Here is a 20344-nt window from a genome sequence, read left to right as displayed (position 1 = left end):
CAAAAGCCGCATCATCTTCTTATAAATGCCAATTCAGCTGACTCTACAGCAAATTTATGCTCATGGCAGCGAGACCATCTTTACGTTAGGATCTCGGGCAGAGAGCAGAGCTTCCTGGTGCCGCTCCAACAGGCTTCTTCCCACTGTCCCCATCAGTCACAACCACTTATGCACCAAGAGGCCAGCATGATGGAAAAACACATCACCCTCATGCCTTGGTAAAAATAAAACTAGCTGCTTACCAACTGTCAATTGATTAAGCGGAACCCATCTGGTTTGTTCCAAGCCCGTTTATACTCGGCATTAGGAAACTGCTAGGAAAACAACTAATCCAGGTGAAAAAGTTACCTACTTTCCTCCTTGCCATTCTTTCAATTACAAAAAATAGTATTTTATATATTCACCAAGTTATTCACCCTTCCTAAAAGGCTAATAGGTTCCTCCACAGATTTGTCTTGTTCTGTGAACAACTAAAAAACTTGTTGACGCTATCTGTCAAGGCTCCTGTCAATCAACATTGCTATGACTGTTGACAAGTATTGTGGTTAGAAGCAGGATGCTAATCTCAAACTCTGAATTTCCCACTCTAACTCAGAAGATGGCCGAACCCAAACTCCACACAAAATGATGATGTAAGCAGAAAAGCCATAGTGTACAAAACCTGACAGGAACAAGAAGAAAGCCTCTCTGAAACAACTTGTCACTGAATTATTTTTTTTCCTCTTTCAAGGCATTCAGAAGAGCACAGAACCAGGACCTCTCTCCCCAAATGCTCACACAGAAAAATTAGAAATCCTAACGCTGGCTGAGTTAGCATGCAGACAGTACTTACATCCTCTTAAAACCGTCCTGAAAGCACCGCATTTAGTAAAAAAGGGAAGCACACTGTTCCACATCCCGCCCAAAAATTATGCATTTCAAGACAGATCACACTCTCCTCATTCTCTCATGTTTCTGCATAAAGGTTTTTCTGTACGTCCTTAAAATTCCAATCAGCAGGGATTTTTCTGGTAAACCAAAAGACATTTAGGGCTTTACAATCTACCGTACTTGATGGGGAGAGACTGCAGGGATTAGCAACCGCCTAGATCAGAGGTGTCATGTCAGACCATGAGGAGTGTTCCATAGGACTTATTTATGCAACCTACACGCCAGACCTGCAGAGCTTGAGTTTTATTTTTCCAAAGCCTGTTCCCAGATTTAAGTTGTGACCAAACAAAAATAAAAATATGCAAGAACATAACTGACGAAAAACTGTTTGTCTCAGTCTACAAACATCCTGAAACAACTCGAGGATATGAGCTCCTCATCATCTTAAGCAACAACAGTGGAAACTACTGACGGAGAGATGATGTACAGTGAAACAAAAGGAAGACAAAGAAAGAGAAGCAGACATCAGAAGTAAAAGCAGCACTGACAAAAGTCTGCATTAACTGAAGGGGACAATAATGCTGAGTAGCATGAGAAATAAGGAACAAGTGGAACAACAATCAATTCTGCGAAAAACTAGGTTCCAGATTTCTATACAAGAAATCAACTTCACCTTCAAGTCATCAGGCAATCACTTCAGACTCCAGAGTTGTTTCATGTTTCAGCCATAGACCATACTTTAAAATGAAATTTCTACATCATTACTGAAAATAAACATATGCTCTAAAACAGGTTACCTATTATTGCACACTAACAGTAGATAGTAGTTTCTGAATAGGAGACAGCATCCCGTGGGCAGCCAACTGATTTACTAACTTCTATTACATGTAGTAGATGGCCCTGTATCTTTACATTAAAGATACTCCAGATCCTAGAACTCACTTTGTATCCTCTTTAAGTCTTCACCTGGTCCGACATGTGCAACCAAAGAAGAGGAAAACTAATTCTGAAACCAGAGAAGGGCTGAAGGGAAAACAAGGAAGAGGAGGAGCAAGTAAGGACCCGTAGATGGTGGACGCGCTTGCCAACCATGTGCTGGGAGCAAGTTCCACAGCACAGGTTTTAATTGCCACTGCCCTGCCACTAACCCCATGAAATCAAGCTGCAAGCACTAATGACTGAGATACCCCATCAGGCCTCAGCTACAATTGCTTTTCTGTGTCCTCCGGTTCCTTAATCAACTGCACTACAAAACACCTCAGACATCAGAGGTTACTCTCAGCACACAAAATTGCAACTGAAAATAAGAAAAAAAAGCCACTGCTCCATGCACAGCACAGTACTATCATGCTCATATCCACCACCGTGTGCAGAAGGCTGCTCATACAATCTGTCTCCTAGATAAAATGTTCACACAGAGTGGCCTTGCAGAAAGCTAACTACCTTCAGCCTGTCTCTGACCCTCTGAATGGCAGCTCTGCCCTCAAGTATATGAACTGGTCCCCCAGCTTGGCACACACAAACCCTGAAGTGCCAGTAAAAAGACTAACATATTTTATTCCCAGGATCAATACAAGCAATGCTATGCTGCTACCAGCAAGATGATTGAAAGTAACTCCAGAAAACAAGAATTTAGTTCTTCTGTAAATGCAACCTTAATTAAGGGTTCCCAAGCCAAGATATCCCTTCCTTGCAAATGAAGGACAGATGATCAAAAAAAGTATAAGAGACTTTTCAAAGGGAGAAATCTCAAAGGGACTCAGTCTTCCCATCACTAGTGAATTCTGTTCCCCACTGAGCCATGGAAGAATCCTGTTGTTCCCTCTAGAAAGCTGTACCCAAACTTACCCACGTGTTTTTTGGAATTTTCACTCATTCAAAGTCAAATTTTCACTGGGGTTGCACTACGGAACTATTACTAGTCGAACTGTAGAAGCTGAAGCCTCAATGGTAATGAAGGATCATTTGTTACTAGTTTTGTCTTTCAGTGGGTGTGTACCTTTGAGGTAGCAGGATATCAGTGTAGAAAAAAGCACACTAAAAAGTAGAAGTCAGAAGCAACACCTCTACAACATTCACGTTGCTATATGAGAATACTATCTGAAAATAAAGCTAGTTGATAGTATCCACATTTCTTGTCCTGCAGAAGAATATTATTTTCCATGTTTACAAGGCTCTTTATAAAGTTATGGGGCTAAATAGGTAAAAACAATATTTGTTTATTTTATTACCTATACAGCTTACAAAATAATTCTGGCCTAGCCTTTGGCTTATGAGAGACCACTCCCGTTTTCAGTTTTCACTAAGGAAAATGACAAAGTCAGGATTCCAGTGTAGGAACTCCTGTGCTGTTCTTGAGTCTGTGCCAGGTGTTAGGAGGCCTTGGGGAGTCACTACCTGACATTTTCTCCAAGCTATAATGGAGATTTAATAAAAATTTCCTCAAGGCATTACCTTTAATGAAAAAATTGGAAATTTTAAACTATAAACCACTTTAAGCATGGATCTTATTTCCAAGGCATCCCAAAGTAGTGGAACAGGCAAAGCAAAAGCAATAAAATTGTAAACTGCAATAGGAATTTCACGCCAGCAAACTAACCTCCTCTCAGTGAAAAATGAGGAATTACCAGCAGGATCCCCACAGGACCTGTACTCTTCATGCATGACCTGGGAAACGAAGGTGAGCAGCAGAGTGACAGTGTTTACATGCAATTCCAAAATACATCTCCCCTGGCCCTGAATGCAAAAAGATGCACAGAAGGGCAAATTGATACCAAGTGTCTGGACAACAAAATGGCAGGTGAAATTCAGGAAAAGAGTAAGTGCAACGGAATGCTGTTGGGGGGGTGGGGTGGGCGGGAAGCCCCCTTACTCCTTATACACACTGATGTCTTCTAAACTGGATAGCATCAATTTAGAAAAAAACCTGTAGTAAATACAACCTGTTCTCCTAAGAACATCATCTCAGCACAGGGGCGTCCAGTTCTGGGCCCCTCAGTTCAAGGACAGGGAACTGCTTGAAAAGAGTCCAGTGCCGAGCCACAAAGATGGTTAAGGGGGTGGAACATCTCCCTCATGAAGAAAGGCTGAGGCAGCTGGGTCTCTTTAGCTTAGAGAAGACTGAGGGGTGACCTCATCAATGTTCATCAATACGTAAAGGGCAAGTGTCAGGAGGATGGAGCCGAGCTCTTCTCAGTGTGGTCAATGATAGGGGCAACGGGTGCAAGCTGGAGCACAGGAGGTTCCACGTTAACATAAGAAAAAACTTTTTCACTGTGAGGGTGACAGAGCCCTGGAACAGGCTGCCCAGAGAGGTTGTGGAGTCTCCTTCTCTGGAGACATTCAAAACCCGCCTGGACGTGTTCCTGTGTGATCTACTTCAGGTGGTCCTGCTCTGGCAGGGGGGTTGGACTAGATGATCTTTCGAGGTCCCTTCCAACACCTAATGTTCTGTGATTCTGTGTCATAAAGCACTAGACAGAGAAAGGCAACACAGAATACATCACTATGCTAGCGTACCAATTAATAATGTACTTGTACGTTAAATACTGCAATTCTGCTTGCCTTACCTTAAAGGGAGTAGCAGAACCATAAAAGCTGCCAGAAGGGCAGCAGGAATGACCAGAAACATGGAACAGTACCTATCTGAAGAAATACTAAAAAGACTACAATTCTTCAGTTCAGGAGGGAAAGAGTATCAGCTGAAAAATGTGTGGAAGCAAATGCCAGACTTTTAAAACCATGAAAAGTAAAACTACTGGGAAATGAGTTTTCACAACACAGTCTCAAAGACACTGAAATCACCAGGCAGTAGGTTTGAAACAAAAGGAAGTTCCTCTTCCATCTAATCAAACTGTGGGACTCGTTGTTACAGGATGTTGCAGAGGCCAAAAGTACAAATGGCTTTTAGAAGGAGATTACATAAATTAATGACAAATATGCCCATCCATCCGTGTGTATTATGAGGAGTGGTCCAGATGCAACCTCTGGCTCAGAGAGCTCCTGAATTGCCAAAAGATGGATGGTATATAAGAGCATCAATTTATAATAATTTTGAAGCTTCATATATACACCAATTACTGGTAATTTACAACAAATATGTAATGGTATGAACACAGATGACAAACACTTGTGTGAAACAGAGACATCTGATAAGGAAGAACTCCTATCTAGTAAACATGAGCCAGCAACTTGCTAGAACCTGAAACTAATTAGCCAGAGGGAAAAGCAATGTAAGTTTTGAGCAGAGTTGGTCATCAGCATTTGAACAGTAACAACAGCTGGTTTATACTCTGGTTTACTGTCTTTTTTTTTTTTTCAGTAAGGCTGGATACTCTTCAAGAACACATAGCTTTAACCTACAATACAGGGATGGTCTAGCATCTAGTTCATACAGAAGGTCACTTCAGATGAGCACAACTCCATCTGGCTTCAATTTGCAACTAGATATAGGGCACGGATGGTCAAACTGGCATCTCCAAGAGGCATGTGGCTCTTATCTTTCAAATGCAGTCCTTGCAGAGGCTAGCCCATCGACAGGGTGCCTGCAACTGCTGAACACCTGGCAGAGAGCAGCAACTGAAGCAAGCCTAGTCCTCTGCACCCCTGCCTGAGGGGTGCAGCTCACCTCTCTTGGCACCTGCTCCTTCTCACTTCTCCTCTCCCTCAACAGCAAAGGAACCCACCACTGCAGACATAAGCAGGAGCAGCAAGTACGTGTGGGGAACACAGATGAAAGAAAAATGACTAGGAGTTAAATGTGGGGTGAGGATCCTAACTGAAGAGTTGCAGGTTTTTGATTCGTACAGCAGCCTGACAAAATATATGAGCCTGACTCTTACCTGTTCAAAGGTTCCCTCCTCACACTTCTCTGAAACTGTTTTTCATATTAAGTGTGTGGCATTTTTCTTAAGTAAAATAAAACTAAAACGTACTGAAAATAATCATGTCTGGATGTTTGTTACAAATTTTCTACATAAAATAAAGTAAAAATATGGTAAATATTGAAGTGTGGCTTTGAAACAGTGTATTTCACTTTTCTGTGTGTCTAGCAAAGAAAGGATAGCTATGCCTGGTGCACTATGCTCTCTCACTATAGGACAGGTCCCAAAAATATACATAACTTCAAAATTATTTTGGAGAGACAATATGAGCCCCCCCATAGATAAGTAATTTATTTTAATTTCTTAAACTTTTGCTTAAATTATTCTTGCGAAGTGTACACATGCTTTAAATCAGCAAGCTATCCTAGGACAGGACTGAGTAATGGGCACATGCACATCTGAATGGTAAAACAAGTAACATGATAGAAAACAGTGCAGAAGCAACAGCACAGACTGTAGTACAAATGACCACCTGTATGACCAAAAGGGATCCAAGCCAGCAATACTTCAAACTGTTAACATCACTTACACATCTGACCACAATGTTCCTTTAAGAAGCAAATGACCACTAGTAGGAAGACAGACTTCTGGTCACTTTCCTCAGACGTGAAATAAGCAGGACTTACTACTGATCGTGCCATTGCCAGAAAAACCCTATTTTAACAGACTTCAAGCCAATTTTTGCATCTCCTGCACTCCAAACTGCAGGTTTTTTTCCCACAGAAGGGCTGAGGTTGGCAGGCACCTCTGGAGATCATCTGATCCTGCTCCCTGCTCAGAGATGGGTCACCCACAGCAGGCTGGGTGACCAGCAGTCGAGCAGTCGGGTTTTGAGTATCTCCAAGGACGGAGACTCCACAACCTCTCTGGCAGCCGCCTTCTCTGTTTGATCACCTTCACAGTGGAAAAAGCATTTATTACGTTTAAACTGAATTTCTGGCATCTCAGTGTGTCCACTGCTTCGCCACTTGGCACCCTGGAGAAGAGCCTGGCTCCGTCTTCTTCACTCCCCCCATCAGGTATCAGTACACACTGGTACTGTCCCCCTGCACCTTCTCCTCCCCAGCATAAAGAGCCCCAGCTCTCTCAGCCTCTCCCCATATGACCTGAAAAAGCAAATCCACTATAATGAAGAGTGCTACTGACTGATTGACGCTCTGTCATATACGGACCAAAGCAGACACAAATAAGGTTCAGCCAAACAGAGGTACAATTAGCCAACATCTATTTCATTGGGCATCACATAATACGCCAGCTGAAACTGAGTCAGTTTAAGATGCCCTTATCAACCGGCCACAGTTTCCTTTCTCACAGCAGCAAGGCTGTGTGCCAGCTGCCTGAACAACAACGCAGCAACCACTGGAACTGGAAGGGCCTGATGCCTTCAGCCGAGCACAGAAGCTGTTGAGGGAGCTTGGCATCCATAGCAAGAGCTAGCTGCTTCAACAGACTTCAACAGGACAGAGAGCAGTAAAAAGATAGATATGTTATTAACCAATTATAAACTGCTTTGGAAACCTTTCACATGTTGCATCCCTGGACTTTTTCACAGTGCAGAGAACTTAAACATATGAGTATTTCTGCCTCAAAATTAGTATGGACCAAGTTTTTGATCTACGGCAATTTAAATTCCACATTACCACAATGGTCAGGTTACTCTATCATTGTAACTTTTGGTTTGACTAGTCACTTCAGGGCTGTTCTATATAGCTGCAGCTTTCTAAACTACGCAAGCAGGAAGATAACAGACCCTGGCACACCAGGAGGTCAGCAAGGCACAGTAAGAGCATGCCAAGCAGAGAAACTATAGCCTCTGTCACTTCACCAAGAATTTTGAGCTATCAACAGAACAAAGTGATGTTAACTGACAATAGAAGCGCCTCCTGTAAACAGATTTAAAATATCCTTATATAAAAAACCAAACAAACAAACCAAGCAAATACATATAAACCCCTCAAGTCTGCAGCCAGTTTATTGCATTTTAAAGCTCCATCTGACAACCAACATGATGATTCCTCCGCCCTGTTAGGACCAAAAGGGAGAACAGCTTCCTCAACTCCCTCACTGCCTTCACCTTTGTATCATTTTTAACATGACACTTGTTTTTCCTGAAACAAGGCAGGGCAGTTTCAGGCTCTGCTCTCACAGCAGCATGCTGGGGCCACATAGCAGCATCTCCTCAAAAGCTGTATGTCCTTTGTACAGTCCAGAATGCCTTCACGGTCAAACTATGTGCTCTGAGCTGGTCTGACCCTGAATTATGTGTAAAATCAATCCTCGGGTATAAAACAGTCTTTTTCACTAGGCCCCATTAATACCCTTCAACTCTTTATTAGGGCACTATGCACACAACTGCTCTACCTTCAAACATAATGTCCATATAGACGTGCAGGCACACACACTTCTACTCGATTCCTATTTATAACATATATGCTAACAAAAATACTTGAGTAGTTTTAAGTTAAATACCAAAGAACAAGAAAGTCTTCAAGTATAAGCAGCTGTTACGTGCATAAAAGCATTGCTCTATTTTTAACAGACACTGCCCTGGAACAGTGAGTGAATTCACTTTCAACCCGAAGCTTATGACTGCCACTTACCAGCTAATTCTGGCACAAGCTTGCACTGAAAATATGCTTGACCAGCTACCGTTAACCAACAATATCCAGAAACTGGAAGGAGTTTACAAGGACTTAATGAGCACCAAATGACTTTTTCAAAAGGCCACAAAGACCAGCATTAGTCCTCCTTTTGAAGGGTCTAAATAGCAAGTCACAAATGTGGAAGACAAAAAGGGTATCACAAATAATGACTATTCCATTCGGTAGCAGCTGCTAAGTCAAATAACTTTATTGTTCTGTTCACTGAAAATACTGCTTTCAAAATATTATTTCCTTAGTGTAGTGTAAAAAATATGCCAATGATTAAAGATCTTGTATTGATATAGTCTGAGTAAGGTTATTTCCAAAAACACACTTGCACAGTCAATCCCTTACTGTGATGTAAAATAACAAAATACAGCAGCACAAGAAGCAGGGACCTCCATGACCATCCCATGGAAGAATTAAATAACCAACCCACTCAAAACAGTCCCAAAGTGAATTTTGAACTGAAAAAAGTGCTGTCTTTGTACAAGAGCTCTCCGAGGAGCCTAAAGAAAACCTATTTAGTTTCTGGATGGGCCAGAAGAAACTTCTGCTTTATACGGAGTAACCTTTTCGCTTTTATAAAACAACTTTCCTTTCTGCTGCAGCAGAAAGCCTTCATTTAAGCCACAAGGTCAAATGTAGCTTACTAGCTACAAGTATACTATGCACACACCTACAAGTACCTACATACGTACCTGTACTCAATACAGGACGATATAGTAGCAACTAGAAAGACAGCATGCTGCAAAATTCCAACAGCAACCTAGCCTGTTCAAGCCAAAAGCTGACAGATATTAACCAGAATGGTCTAAACACCACAACTGAATTACAAACTTCATGAATACAGGTAAATGTCATGAAAGAGGACAATATGCTGTCATTTTACTTGCAGGAAATAGCTGGCAACCTATTCAGAAACTAAGCATCATCTAGAAAAAGCGAAAACATCTCTCAAACACCCAGTCAAGGTTACTGATACAACTAACCCAGCGATTTGAGGAGAACTGCTGTTCAGACAGTCCTATGACTTGGCAGGACATCACTTCCAAGGAATTTCAGTCCAAGAGGCCACTGGCAAGGGAAGATAGTTCTTCCTCTCGAGCTGTACAGCTATGATGAGAAAGAAGCATGCCACTTCATTTTTGGGTAGTATTGAATCAAGCACATTCTGCACAGGAGAGACAGCATAGCACATTAAAGCAGCAACACAGTCAGAAAATCATTGATATCACTGACAGAAATAATGAAATTAAGTACCCACAGTGAAATCACCAATGTGCACAAACCACCAGGTTTCTACCTCTAGAACAGCAACAACTCAAAAACAACTGCAGTTGCACAGTCAAAAGCGACTGGGGAAAAAGCAAGCAACAAACCAACCCAGGATTTCACAGAGCCATCCTAATGCACCATGGAACAGAGAGGAAACAGGACAAGAGAAGAGATAGGTACTGAAATTGCCCATTTCAGACAAAGCCCCTGAAGCAGAATGAGTAGCAAGCTGCAGTGCAGTGTTCACCACAGAAGATGCCAGCTCAGCTGTCCTGAACCAGAGAAACTAGGAATGTATTTGGTGCTAATAAACTCTAGAACAGGGACAGACAACAAGCAGAAGTAATCTAGCTAGTAGGTTGATTTTGAAACTGCAGGGGGAGCAGAGATGGAGGGGAAAAAAAAAAAACCAGTTTTAACTTGGGAGAAAATACTTTTTTCCCTATGCATGTTACACAGCAAAGTTTCTGTATAAAACTGTCACAAGGAAGATCTTCGGAGAAGAGAAAAATGCATTTCTGGTGGCAAGAATTGAGTCTCACACTGAATATGGAAGAACAAAGAAAAGTCAAGAAAAAAAAATACACAGCTAGCAAACAATTCTTAAACTGTGTTTAAATTTTCACGGGCAAATTTTAGGATAATCAGTCCCTAAGTGTTAAACTAAGGCTGTAGTTTGGCAAACACTTGAAGCTGGCATAAATTTGCATTGCTGCTGAAAGAAAGTCTCACCATCTGCCAGTCCTCTGTGCCAGCACAAACATCCGAACACTGAACCAGGAGCACTTCTTTTGCCAGTTGATTTTTCAGATGGATCAGTTCCTCAAACCAGTTCACAGGATGGCCATGTAAATACTTGTGCTGGCAAAGAAGAGTGACGACTACTCCTCCAGCAGTGCCAGTCGAAAGCCTTCGTTGAATTACAGCCTAAGACACAGGGGTATGGAGAAGTTCCCAGCAGTCACAGGTGCTCCCCACTCACAGACACACTATATTCAATACCACACTTCAAAGTTACAATCATCACACAGTTGCCCCTCAGAAACTAGTGTATCTTTGTAATTTTCTCTAGCAGGAGAACCTGCCAGAATCTCAGCAAGGCTCACACTTTCATTTTCACTGGCCATAAACAACTGTCTTTCCTGGATGCTGTGCTTCTTGATCAAAAGGTCATTTGCATTAGAGACAACAGACAGCCTTTTGATCATCTGTTCCATTTGGCACCCAAAATGCTTGTACATGAGGAACAACCACCAATACTGTACTCATCGCGTGTCAAGGCTCTACCCCAACAGGGATATAACCGTGGGCTGCTGACTATCCATGAACCACCATACAATCCACCGCTGACCACACTCCTCTAGAAGAAAAAAACAACGCCAACAGAAACATTGCTATCAGGAAAAGAATCGAAAAGGATGAGCATCAGTCATATTCTGTATCAAGGTGAAGCAATGCAAGTGATTATTGGCAGACAGAGAGACATAGCCACCCTTTCCCACAACTCAATGTCATTCAAACCCATACAGTCATCCACAATTACATCCACCAATTATATCAATGTTTTCTACCAAGAAATAAATCCAAAGTGTGACAATGAAATAAACCCCCAGAATGATACAGAAGGATCTCTATAACAAGGCATGCCACAAGCAAATTGAGGAGAAGCTCCCCCCACTTTACAGACATTCCGAAGCCCGGATCCCTGCACCCACCTCTGCGCTCACTTTCCTTCTACCACCGTTTTGCCACCATCATCACTTTGCAGTACCTGCTTGGTTGCTGAGTCCTTATTTTCATCTGTCGTTTTATTGCCGCACACACTCACAGTTTTATTTTGCAGAGTAAGATGTAGCAAAAAGAACATCTAGAAATCTTGCTCAGGTTTTCTGTACGCTATTTTAAACAGCACCTGCAAAACTCAGACTTAACTTAGCCTCCTCCCATGTTCCCTCTGCCCCCTTTCTCAGTGTTACAGGGCTGCTGACAGCTTCAGCTCTATCAGCTGATTACTGCTGCTGAGTCATATTTCTCTTTCCTTGGTAACATTAATCCAACGTGTTTGTAAGAAAGCTGCAACCCAAGTAAACAGCCAGAGCAGAGAGCCTCTTCTTTCCAGTTTATAAAAAAAGGCTAACAGCAGGGTATGAGAAATCACTCACTCTTAGAGGATTATTTTCTACAGAAGCATTACTAACTTTCAAGGAAACTAATTTAACCGGGCACAGTCAGACTAGTCTGAATCCAGAGCCCTCTAGGTCTTCAGAAAACTCCAGGATGCTCTAGCACGCAGCATCATATTTAAAACTGATGAGCATCCAGGGAATTATAAGCAGCAGTTAAAGTACCTACAATCAGGTCAGTTTATTTTGAGGCTGGAGGCAGGGAGAGAGTAAGAGAGGAGCAATTACATAATTTAACAGTTTCAAGAAAAAGCAGAAAAGCAGGCTTGCACAATGTGTAGCTACTAAAGCAAACTTTTAAGCCGCTGGTGTCTGAGAAGCAGTGGCTGCCACTGGCCTACTGGTAGAGATAGGAGAGCATTAAAATGCATCAATTTGAATTGTAGGTCTTCTGACAGGTTACAAGTGGGAATGAAGCAAAAACTAAAGGGATGTAACAGGGACCCTAAAACCATCTATTCAATCTCCTACCAATAATAGGCACAGGGTAGGGTTAGGAGATGAGTGGCACTGGGTGTGAGGGGAGCAGAAGCAGGAACAGCTAATAGATCAGATGTCCATTTATATGGTGATTATCAGGAATCCAGTCCATGACTGGGATGTCCCAATATTACTGCAATACCAGTGAAGAATGCAAACATCAGATTTATACGAAGTTTTAGATGATCAGCAGAGTCAACAACAGGGGAGACACCTAGCAAAAAAACCAAAACCAAAACCATAAAGCTGCTCCCTCCCTTCCTCCCTTAACCCCTTCTCAGCCTCTGTATGGGGAAAGAAGAAAAACCGTCTCACCTGGGTGAGATTTCATTCCCTGACTTCGATGAGCAGGCCTATATCTCCACTGGCGATCTAAGATAGCACAGTCAGGAAACACAAATACATGCACATACAAGAGGGGTAACGGATAACAGAAAGGAAAAAAAAAAAAAAAAAGAGAGTATTTTGGGAGGAGATGGAACAAGAAAAACCTACAAAATAACAGGAAGTAGGAGAAGGACACCACAGCTCATGTATGCAAGTATGTGACACCATTTGCTAGAGAAAAGAAGAAAGCAGAAACTGGAAATAAAGAGACTAAGAGAACAAAGGCAAGGAATGCAGTAAGTCAGGACTTATGAGATGAGTAGATAGTTAGCTGTTCTCTTACATTTGCTGCTGTACGGTCCACACACTTCAAAGGCAGTTGGCTAGTACCTACCACTACATACCTTTCAGGCTGGAGAGTAATCTACCAAGGCCCAAGCAGAACTACATCAGTTTAAGTAGACCAGTTCTAGGTAGCCCAGTTAGTCTAGAGAAAAGCCCTACCAAAGACTTTCAAATGTAAAATCTCAGGTTTCTCATACTTAACATTTTACCTTATTTCATGTCCTTTATCTTAAGAGACCGGCCCTGGTGAATGTAAATCAGTTTAAAATAGGATTCCATTAAAACAGTGTAGCTTTTTCCCTGATAGATAGTTCTACAGGCTAAGAGATGCAGGGTATACATCTCAAGACCCATTTCTTTTCCCCTTTTCACGTACTGCTTCTAGACACTTTGTAGAAGCGATAGCAAATTCAATGCCAACACCACCAACAGGTATACAAGTCAAGCCCTAACTAAATTTGAAGTGATACTCTAGGTATCGTCTCTTACATTTTATCTACAGATATTTTTCCCCAACACAAAAAACAATTAGCCTTGATGAAAATCACCATTAAAACCTTTGATCAACAATCCATCAATTTCTGTAAAAGTACCCAGCTGCTAGTTAAAGCACAGAGAATAAAACTCTTAAGATATTTTTTAAGACTCAGTAACAGAAGGAAGGTAGGAATTTCAGCACACTGTGGAGTGGATTTATTTATGATTCATTCCCTCTAATAGGATATGCTTGTTTACAGAGCTTGAACTAGATCTGGTAAAGGTTAAAGATTCAATAAAAGCTCCTGTGACATAATGCCAACCCTTGCACAACATTCAAAAACAAAGCCAGTTTTCTAAGATGACACTGCAGTGAAACCAACAACAATATTTTAAATAACTGGCTGCAATTGGTTTGGGGTTTTTTGCTTGTTTTTATTTAAAGGTCTAATTAAAAAAAAATTAAAGTTAGGCTTAAACCCCAAAACAACACACCTTCAGAACTCTTAATACAAAATCACCTTCTCCTCAAAGCTACAACACTGCATTTCTCAAGTAAATTACTTTTTAAGGAAACACAAACTCTTAGACTTCACTACCCCAGATCTCCTCAGTACAGCTACATCCCGGACATTCATGAGCACCGCCCAATTCTAGCAGGTCCCCTGTTGCATGAGCTGCAGTACCAAACTGCAATCATTTAATAGCATCCATCAGCTTGTGCAGCTGGCATTAGTAGAGTTTTATAGAGGGCAGGGGGATCCCCAAGAACTTGAATTCTTTTGCTGGTTCAGATCCTGGGGAACTACAAATCTCACCAGTAATGCTGCAAACTTTTTATTTCGCACCTTCAGTAAAACGGTACACTAAGTTCTCCACACACTAACTAATGCAAACCACAATATTGCAACATAGGCATGCAGGAGTAGTAAAATTATTCTGTAAGAGTTCAAGTCAGTCAATGTGCTACATTTCCGTGCATTTTGGTCCTGTTACTTGAAATATTTACTTGAAGTAAGAATAAATATTACACTGGATTGTTCCTTTTAAAAAGTTTTTGCTGTGAATGCAAATCAAACATACCCACAAGACCTGAAAGCAGACAGTTTTTGACTAAATGAACTAAGCAGCTGTTGCCACACAAAGTGTGCTAACAGAAGAGCTCCAGAGTAACCTGTCACAGCTATTCCAGTATCTCCACTGCACACCCATCTACGCTGCCAAGAATAAAAAGTTTACTGGGACTCTGGCAGCAATGCAATCAAACCTCAATTCAGAAAAAGCAGGAGCAAGAAGTGAAGAAAAAACTACTTCAGATAACCAAGAGGTGTCTCTGTGTTTATTTATATTATATTCTGCCTCAATATGAGGAAAAACTTCTTTATATTAAGGGTTGCAGAGCCCTGGAACAGGCTGCCCAGAGAGGCTGTGGAGTTTCCTTCCCTAGAGGTATTCAAAACCCGACTGGATACGGTCCTGTGCAACCTGCTCTAGGTGATCCTGCTTTAGCAGGGGGGTTGGACTAGATGATCTCCTGAGGTCCCTTCCAACCCCGACCATTCTGTGATTTTACATCTTCCCTTTCCCCCTTTAAGCAGCCAGGAGCCCTGAATGGATGTACAGACGTTTCCACTGCCAGACTGCTCCCCCTGCCACAGCCCTTCGACTCCACTTACTGTGGCCTTAATGGCAGAGGAAAGGTGCAGTTCTCCATGGACGCAAAAGAGAGAAGATGAGAGTCACATCACTCCTACCTCTGCTGACTTTAGAAACAAGCATTCCCAAACACTGAAAAACACGTTTCAACAGATCAAACCCTTCCAGTGACTTGCCCATCTCTTCTGATCAACTGCTTCTGTTCAGTGAACTCAGGAGTGAATCTGTGAAAGTTACTGACAGTTTTCATTCTGCTCTTGCTGAAACTTGAGGAAATTGAGCTTTCCTGCAGCACTACAAGCACTGACTTTCATGGGGAGGTTAAGTGAAGGAAGGTGAGAAGACAGAAAGTTACTCCTTGATGGTACAAAAATGCATGAAGCACTGCACTTTTACAGATCTCATCCCTGCACTTGTTCTGATCCCCCAAATACAGAAGAATTTCAGCAGACTGAAAACCAAGGGGGGGCTAAACAATTTTCACTGCTTTGCTGTTGCTCCACAAAAGCATGCGGCACGAAGTGATTTTTGTCCATCTTTCACAATTAGCAAAAGAAATGTAATATACAGTAGTCCAGGAGCTGCACTTGTGATTCAGGATTACAATTCCAAAAGTCGTTTTCTAAAGCCCTGGAACATATTATTACAGAAGCACACTGCTGCATATAGAAACAGAAGCAATATTCCTCTTTGCTGCATAAAACTGAAACCTAGCAAAGCCACTGGTATTTTTAGAGTGCAAGTTTGAAGCGCTGGGGCCTTGAAGAGATTTAGGACTGTTTGGAAGGTAAGTTGGCTTAGGAAAGTCCAAGCTAACAGGGATCTATCAGGAATCTAGACCATGTCCTCGTTAGAAAGCTTCAGCATAGTACTGGTTCAACTAAAGGTGGTCTTTCAGTACATTTCAAGAAAATTTCTTTATTGCGGGAGTTTCCCGTGCCCCAAACAAATCCAAGGCTGTTTTTTGCCTTCCAGTTTCTCCCCTCCTCCCTCCCACAGCTTCCTACCAGCTGAGATTCTGCAGCTGCAGCAACAACAGTCTGTCTGTGACAGTGCAACCACCACGACGGGATGGTTCCTACCAGATCACTAGCTTCCTTATGTTTTAACAGAGGTAGCAAATTGTGAAGGGGCTTCCCTTCCCCCCTTTTTTTAAAAAAACTGAAAAGATACTGATGAATATTCATTACTAGTCCTTTACCAAGGGCGTGAATTTTATTTAAAGGACTGGAAGGGAATTGCAAATTAGGCTAAAACAATGGGAGATTTTGACTCAGTTTTCTGGTCTCAAAATACAGCTAAAGAGTAAGATTTTTGCAGAAAAGAGACTTGATAGTTAAAAAAAAAAAGTATCACCTCTGCCCAAAGCCACCCTGCTCGGTAGGGCTGCGACCCTGCTGCCCACTGCAGCACCGACTGCCGGGGGGGTGGGTTACAGGGCCACCGGGGCACTCGGCTCACCGATGCGGGCCTCCTATCCCCATTTTTAAGTCCAGCACTCAGCAGGCTGCATTCTGAGCCAGGACTTAGCAAAACCCGACCCATTCATGCGAGTCTGCAAACGTCCTGCACAGGGTTTTTCACACTACTCAGCCAGAGCCGTTCCGCTTGAGGTGCGCCCTGCTGCTCCTTCGCAGAGCGCGGTGCAGACGGCTGCCCCCCGTTTTGAGGAGCCAGCGAGTACATCGATTTCAGTTTTTTCGGGAGACCACGGGAAATTTCATTAATGAAACGCATTTCAATATTCATCGCCTAGGTCAAGTTTTTAACAAAATGCAAGGATGTAAGCGAGAGAGCGCCTTTTTTTTTTTTTCCTACGCTGGAAAAGCGAAAAGGTAAACCAACCCCTTCACACCTCCTCGGTCGAGAGCAAACCCCGGGCGCCGACCGCGGACGACATCCGCCGGGGCTGCGGCCAACCCGGCCCGGCCCCGCGGCTGGGGGTGAGGGTCCCGCCGCGGCCGTGCGGGAGGGAGGGAGGCAGGCGGTTCCGGGGAGCGGGGCGGCACCGGGCGCACCCGCACGGGCGGACTGACCGACAGACATCCGCACGGACGGACGGACGTGCGCACACGCACGCACACCCGCGGACAGGCGCACACGTGCGCGCACACACGCCCCTGCCCGGGGAAGCGCCGGCCCGCCGCCCCGCTCCCGCCCGCCCCGCTCCCGCCCTCTCCCCCCCCCCCGCAGGGGGGGTGGGGGGGGCGCACCGGGGGTCCTGGCTCCCGCACTCACTTTCGTCCTGCCGTTGATTTTGTAGTTGCCCAGCTTTCCGTTGCAGTGTCGGATGAGATCGTCCATGCTGTTCATAAGGAGCCGGATGGTCTGGCAGCCCGGCTCCTTGCCCTCCACCCAGGTGATTTTGTCGCCGCGGATGTCCTTGGAGGAGTCGCTTTTCTGGCTGACGAGCTGCCCGTCGGTGAAGCGGCCGGTGTGGTGGAGGGCCCGCACCTCCTGGGCCACCAGCCCGCCCAGCTCCTTGCCGAGGAAGTCATCCACCACGCAGATCCCGTGCTTGTTCATGCAGGGCACGATGTACTCCAGCGCCAGCCGCTGCGGCACCAGCGACTTCGTCTGCCCGTTGGGGCGCAGCGCGGCCCCGCCGGGCCCCGCCTGCACGCCGCCCGGGTACAGGTTCGACTTGTCCCGGTACAGCAGCACCGCCTCCCCGGAGGGCGAGGGAGACTGGGCCGCGGCCGAGGCCTCCGCCTTACCGCCGGCGGCTGCAGCGGCGACGTGGTTGTTGGTCAGCGGGGCGGCCTCGGCGGGGCCCTCCGGGGGCGGCGGCGCTGCGCCCTTCCCCGCCACCCGGCCGCCGCCTCCCGCCGCGGCCCCGGCGCCGTGGGCGCGGGTCGGCGGGGGATGCCCGCCGCGGGGCTCGGCAGCGCCCCCTGCCGCGGCCGCCGCCGCCGCGCCTCCGCCGCGGCAGATGAGCTTGTGCTTCTTCCAGTCCTGGCGCTGGTGCTCCTTACTGCAGTAGAAGGAGCTGCGGCAGCGCCCGCACCGCAGCAGGTTCTCCATCCTCCCGCACAGCTCGCAGTACTGCCGGTCCCTCTCGCTGCTGCTGCTGCCGCTGCTACCACTGCTGCTCTCGCCGCCGCCCTGGCCGGCCCCGCCGCCGCTGTCATTCGCCATGGCGCTGGTGGTGCCGCCGCAGCCCCGCTCCGCCGCCGAGGGGTTATGTAAGGAGGCGGGCGGGAGCGGCGCTAACGCGGGCCCCCGCCCGGCCGCGCGGGGAGGGAGCGCTCACTGCATCATGGCCGCCCGGCTACGCCGCGGCCCCTGCCGCCCTCCGCCTCCGCCGGCCCGCGGCCTCCTTCGCGGCAGCCGGGCGCGGAGCTGCCGCGGGGGCCCCCGCGCCGCCCTCCCTGCGGCGCTAACGCCGCCTCATCGCCGCCCCGCCGGCGGCGGCGCGGCCGATGGAGAAAGCGGCGGCGGCGGCGGGGGGCAGCCGGCTGGCGCGGTGGGGGAGGCTGCCTTCCGCTCCCCGCCGGCCTCTCTGCCCAGTGTGCGGGCCGGCGCGGCCGCCGCCTCTCCCCGCCGCGCCTCCGCCGCTGTGTTGGGGCGAGGAGGAGGCGCCACTCTCTCGGCCCGCTTTGCACGTACGCCACTTCCAGCCCGCCAGCGCCGCCGGCACGTCAGGCGGGCGGGGCCGGGCCGGGGCGTGGCAGGCCGCTCCGCGGCGCGCCCCACGGCGGGACCGAGCAGCCCCACCGTACCGCCCGAGACGCGGGGCGCAGCCCCGTTACCGAGTGCACGGAGAGGCCTCGGGCTGTGGCCGGGTGGCCTCGGTCGGGGCGCCCCAGAAGCGGCGGGAGGGCGGGCGGGCGGAAGCGCCCCGCCGAGGAGCGCGGCCTCCCCGGCCTCTTCCGCCGCGGACCCACGCCGCCAGGGATGAGGGGAACTCTGCTGGGGTGGGGGGGGGCGCGAGTGTCACCGGTATGGCTTGCCCGGGGCACTCCCGCCGTCCCCGCGCGGGGGGTGGGTCTCTAATCCGTGGGTGCCCTTGTCCCGGTCCCCACTGGCGAGCTGCCCCGCTGCCCCTCCGGGTGGAGCGATGGGGTGCGGGGCCGCCGCGGGCGAGGCAGGGGCCACCGAGGAGCAGGAGGGGCGCCGGGTTGACATGGAAGCCGGGCGTCGTGGGCTTGAGTGACAGGGAGGGTGGCGGCAGCACCCGACGACAGTGGAGGGCCAGGTTTTGTCGCTCTCAAAGGCCCCAAAATACCTCTGCCGGATGGCCGGCAGAGTGGGACGTGCGCTGGCGCCCTCATAAATACCCTGTGGCTTGTGTCCCACCTAACTCGGCGGTAACAAAGGCCGGAGTCAGGCGGGTTAAAAAAGCAAAAGCAAAAAGCAGGAAGAAGGAGCAGGTGATGTGGCCGCTGAAGTGCATAGAGTCCAGAAGCTGAGGCAGTGCTGTGATCAACATGGCAAAGCCCGACAGGAAAAAGGAAGCTGGTTTGGCAGAACAGTGCTGGTGGAGGGACGAAGGTCCTGACACAGTCACGTCGGCTGCCAGAAGCTGCATGAGGACCTGGACTCCTCCGCGGTGATGTGTAAGCTCCAATCGATTCAGCTTAACTGTGGCTGTGCTTGCTTGCCGTAGATACTAAGAAAATTGAGTGTATTCAGCAATTTCCTGCGATACAGCCCAGCATGGTGGCCTGTGCCTCAGAGCCTCGTGTTAAGCTGGAGCAAGGACTCCTCCCAGGCTGGAGGTTTTCCTGCCCACCCGCTTGGAGAACCATTTGGTGAACAGACAGCAAGTGTTTGCTCCATGGTCTGGGCTGGTGAGAGGCAGCGCCTGCAGTTGGTGTGCACTGCCTGTAAGTTAAGCAAATCCATTCTAAAGTCCAAAATACATGAGCCAATATACGGATCTGGAGGTAGAAAGGTGAAATGAATCCTCTGGTTGGTAGCCCATAGGCTGCCACAGGCTTTCCTGTGATTTTGCATAAATCAGCATTTTTTGCCACTGTAGAAAAGGAATAGTAATGCTTTCGCTCCTCACAGGCTGTTGTGAGGCCTAAGACTGTAATGTACTTGTATTATAGTGAGATGACTTTATGTACGCAACTAAAATGGTTTGGTTCGTATCGTCTCTCTATATGGAACTGGATTTAAAATTGACTGACGTAGCACTAGGACTTGGAGGAATGTTAGGCACTGTGTGTACTGGATGCAAGAGGAGAAACAAAGT

At 46.6% G+C, this 20344-nt stretch overlaps 1 protein-coding gene across 1 annotated transcript in view; it reads right to left on the bottom strand.

The window, feature by feature from the left end:
* EGLN1 (egl-9 family hypoxia inducible factor 1) overlaps positions 1 to 18279 on the bottom strand; it is a 34764-nt gene extending 16485 nt beyond the window's left edge. The window contains exon 1 of the mRNA XM_086460999.1: positions 17380 to 18279. Within this exon, the coding sequence (XP_086317125.1) occupies positions 17380 to 18279 (900 nt within the window). The remainder of the gene's footprint in view (positions 1 to 17379) is intronic.
* Positions 18280 to 20344: the final 2065 nt, after the last annotated feature.

The sequence above is a fragment of the Leptosomus discolor genome, chromosome 2 (genome assembly GCF_034619465.1).
Source record: "Leptosomus discolor isolate bLepDis1 chromosome 2, bLepDis1.hap2, whole genome shotgun sequence".
Classification (NCBI taxonomy): Eukaryota; Metazoa; Chordata; class Aves; order Leptosomiformes; family Leptosomidae; genus Leptosomus; species Leptosomus discolor.
Note: the sequence above shows the minus strand (reverse complement) of the source record. Positions and strands in the feature narration are given on the sequence as shown.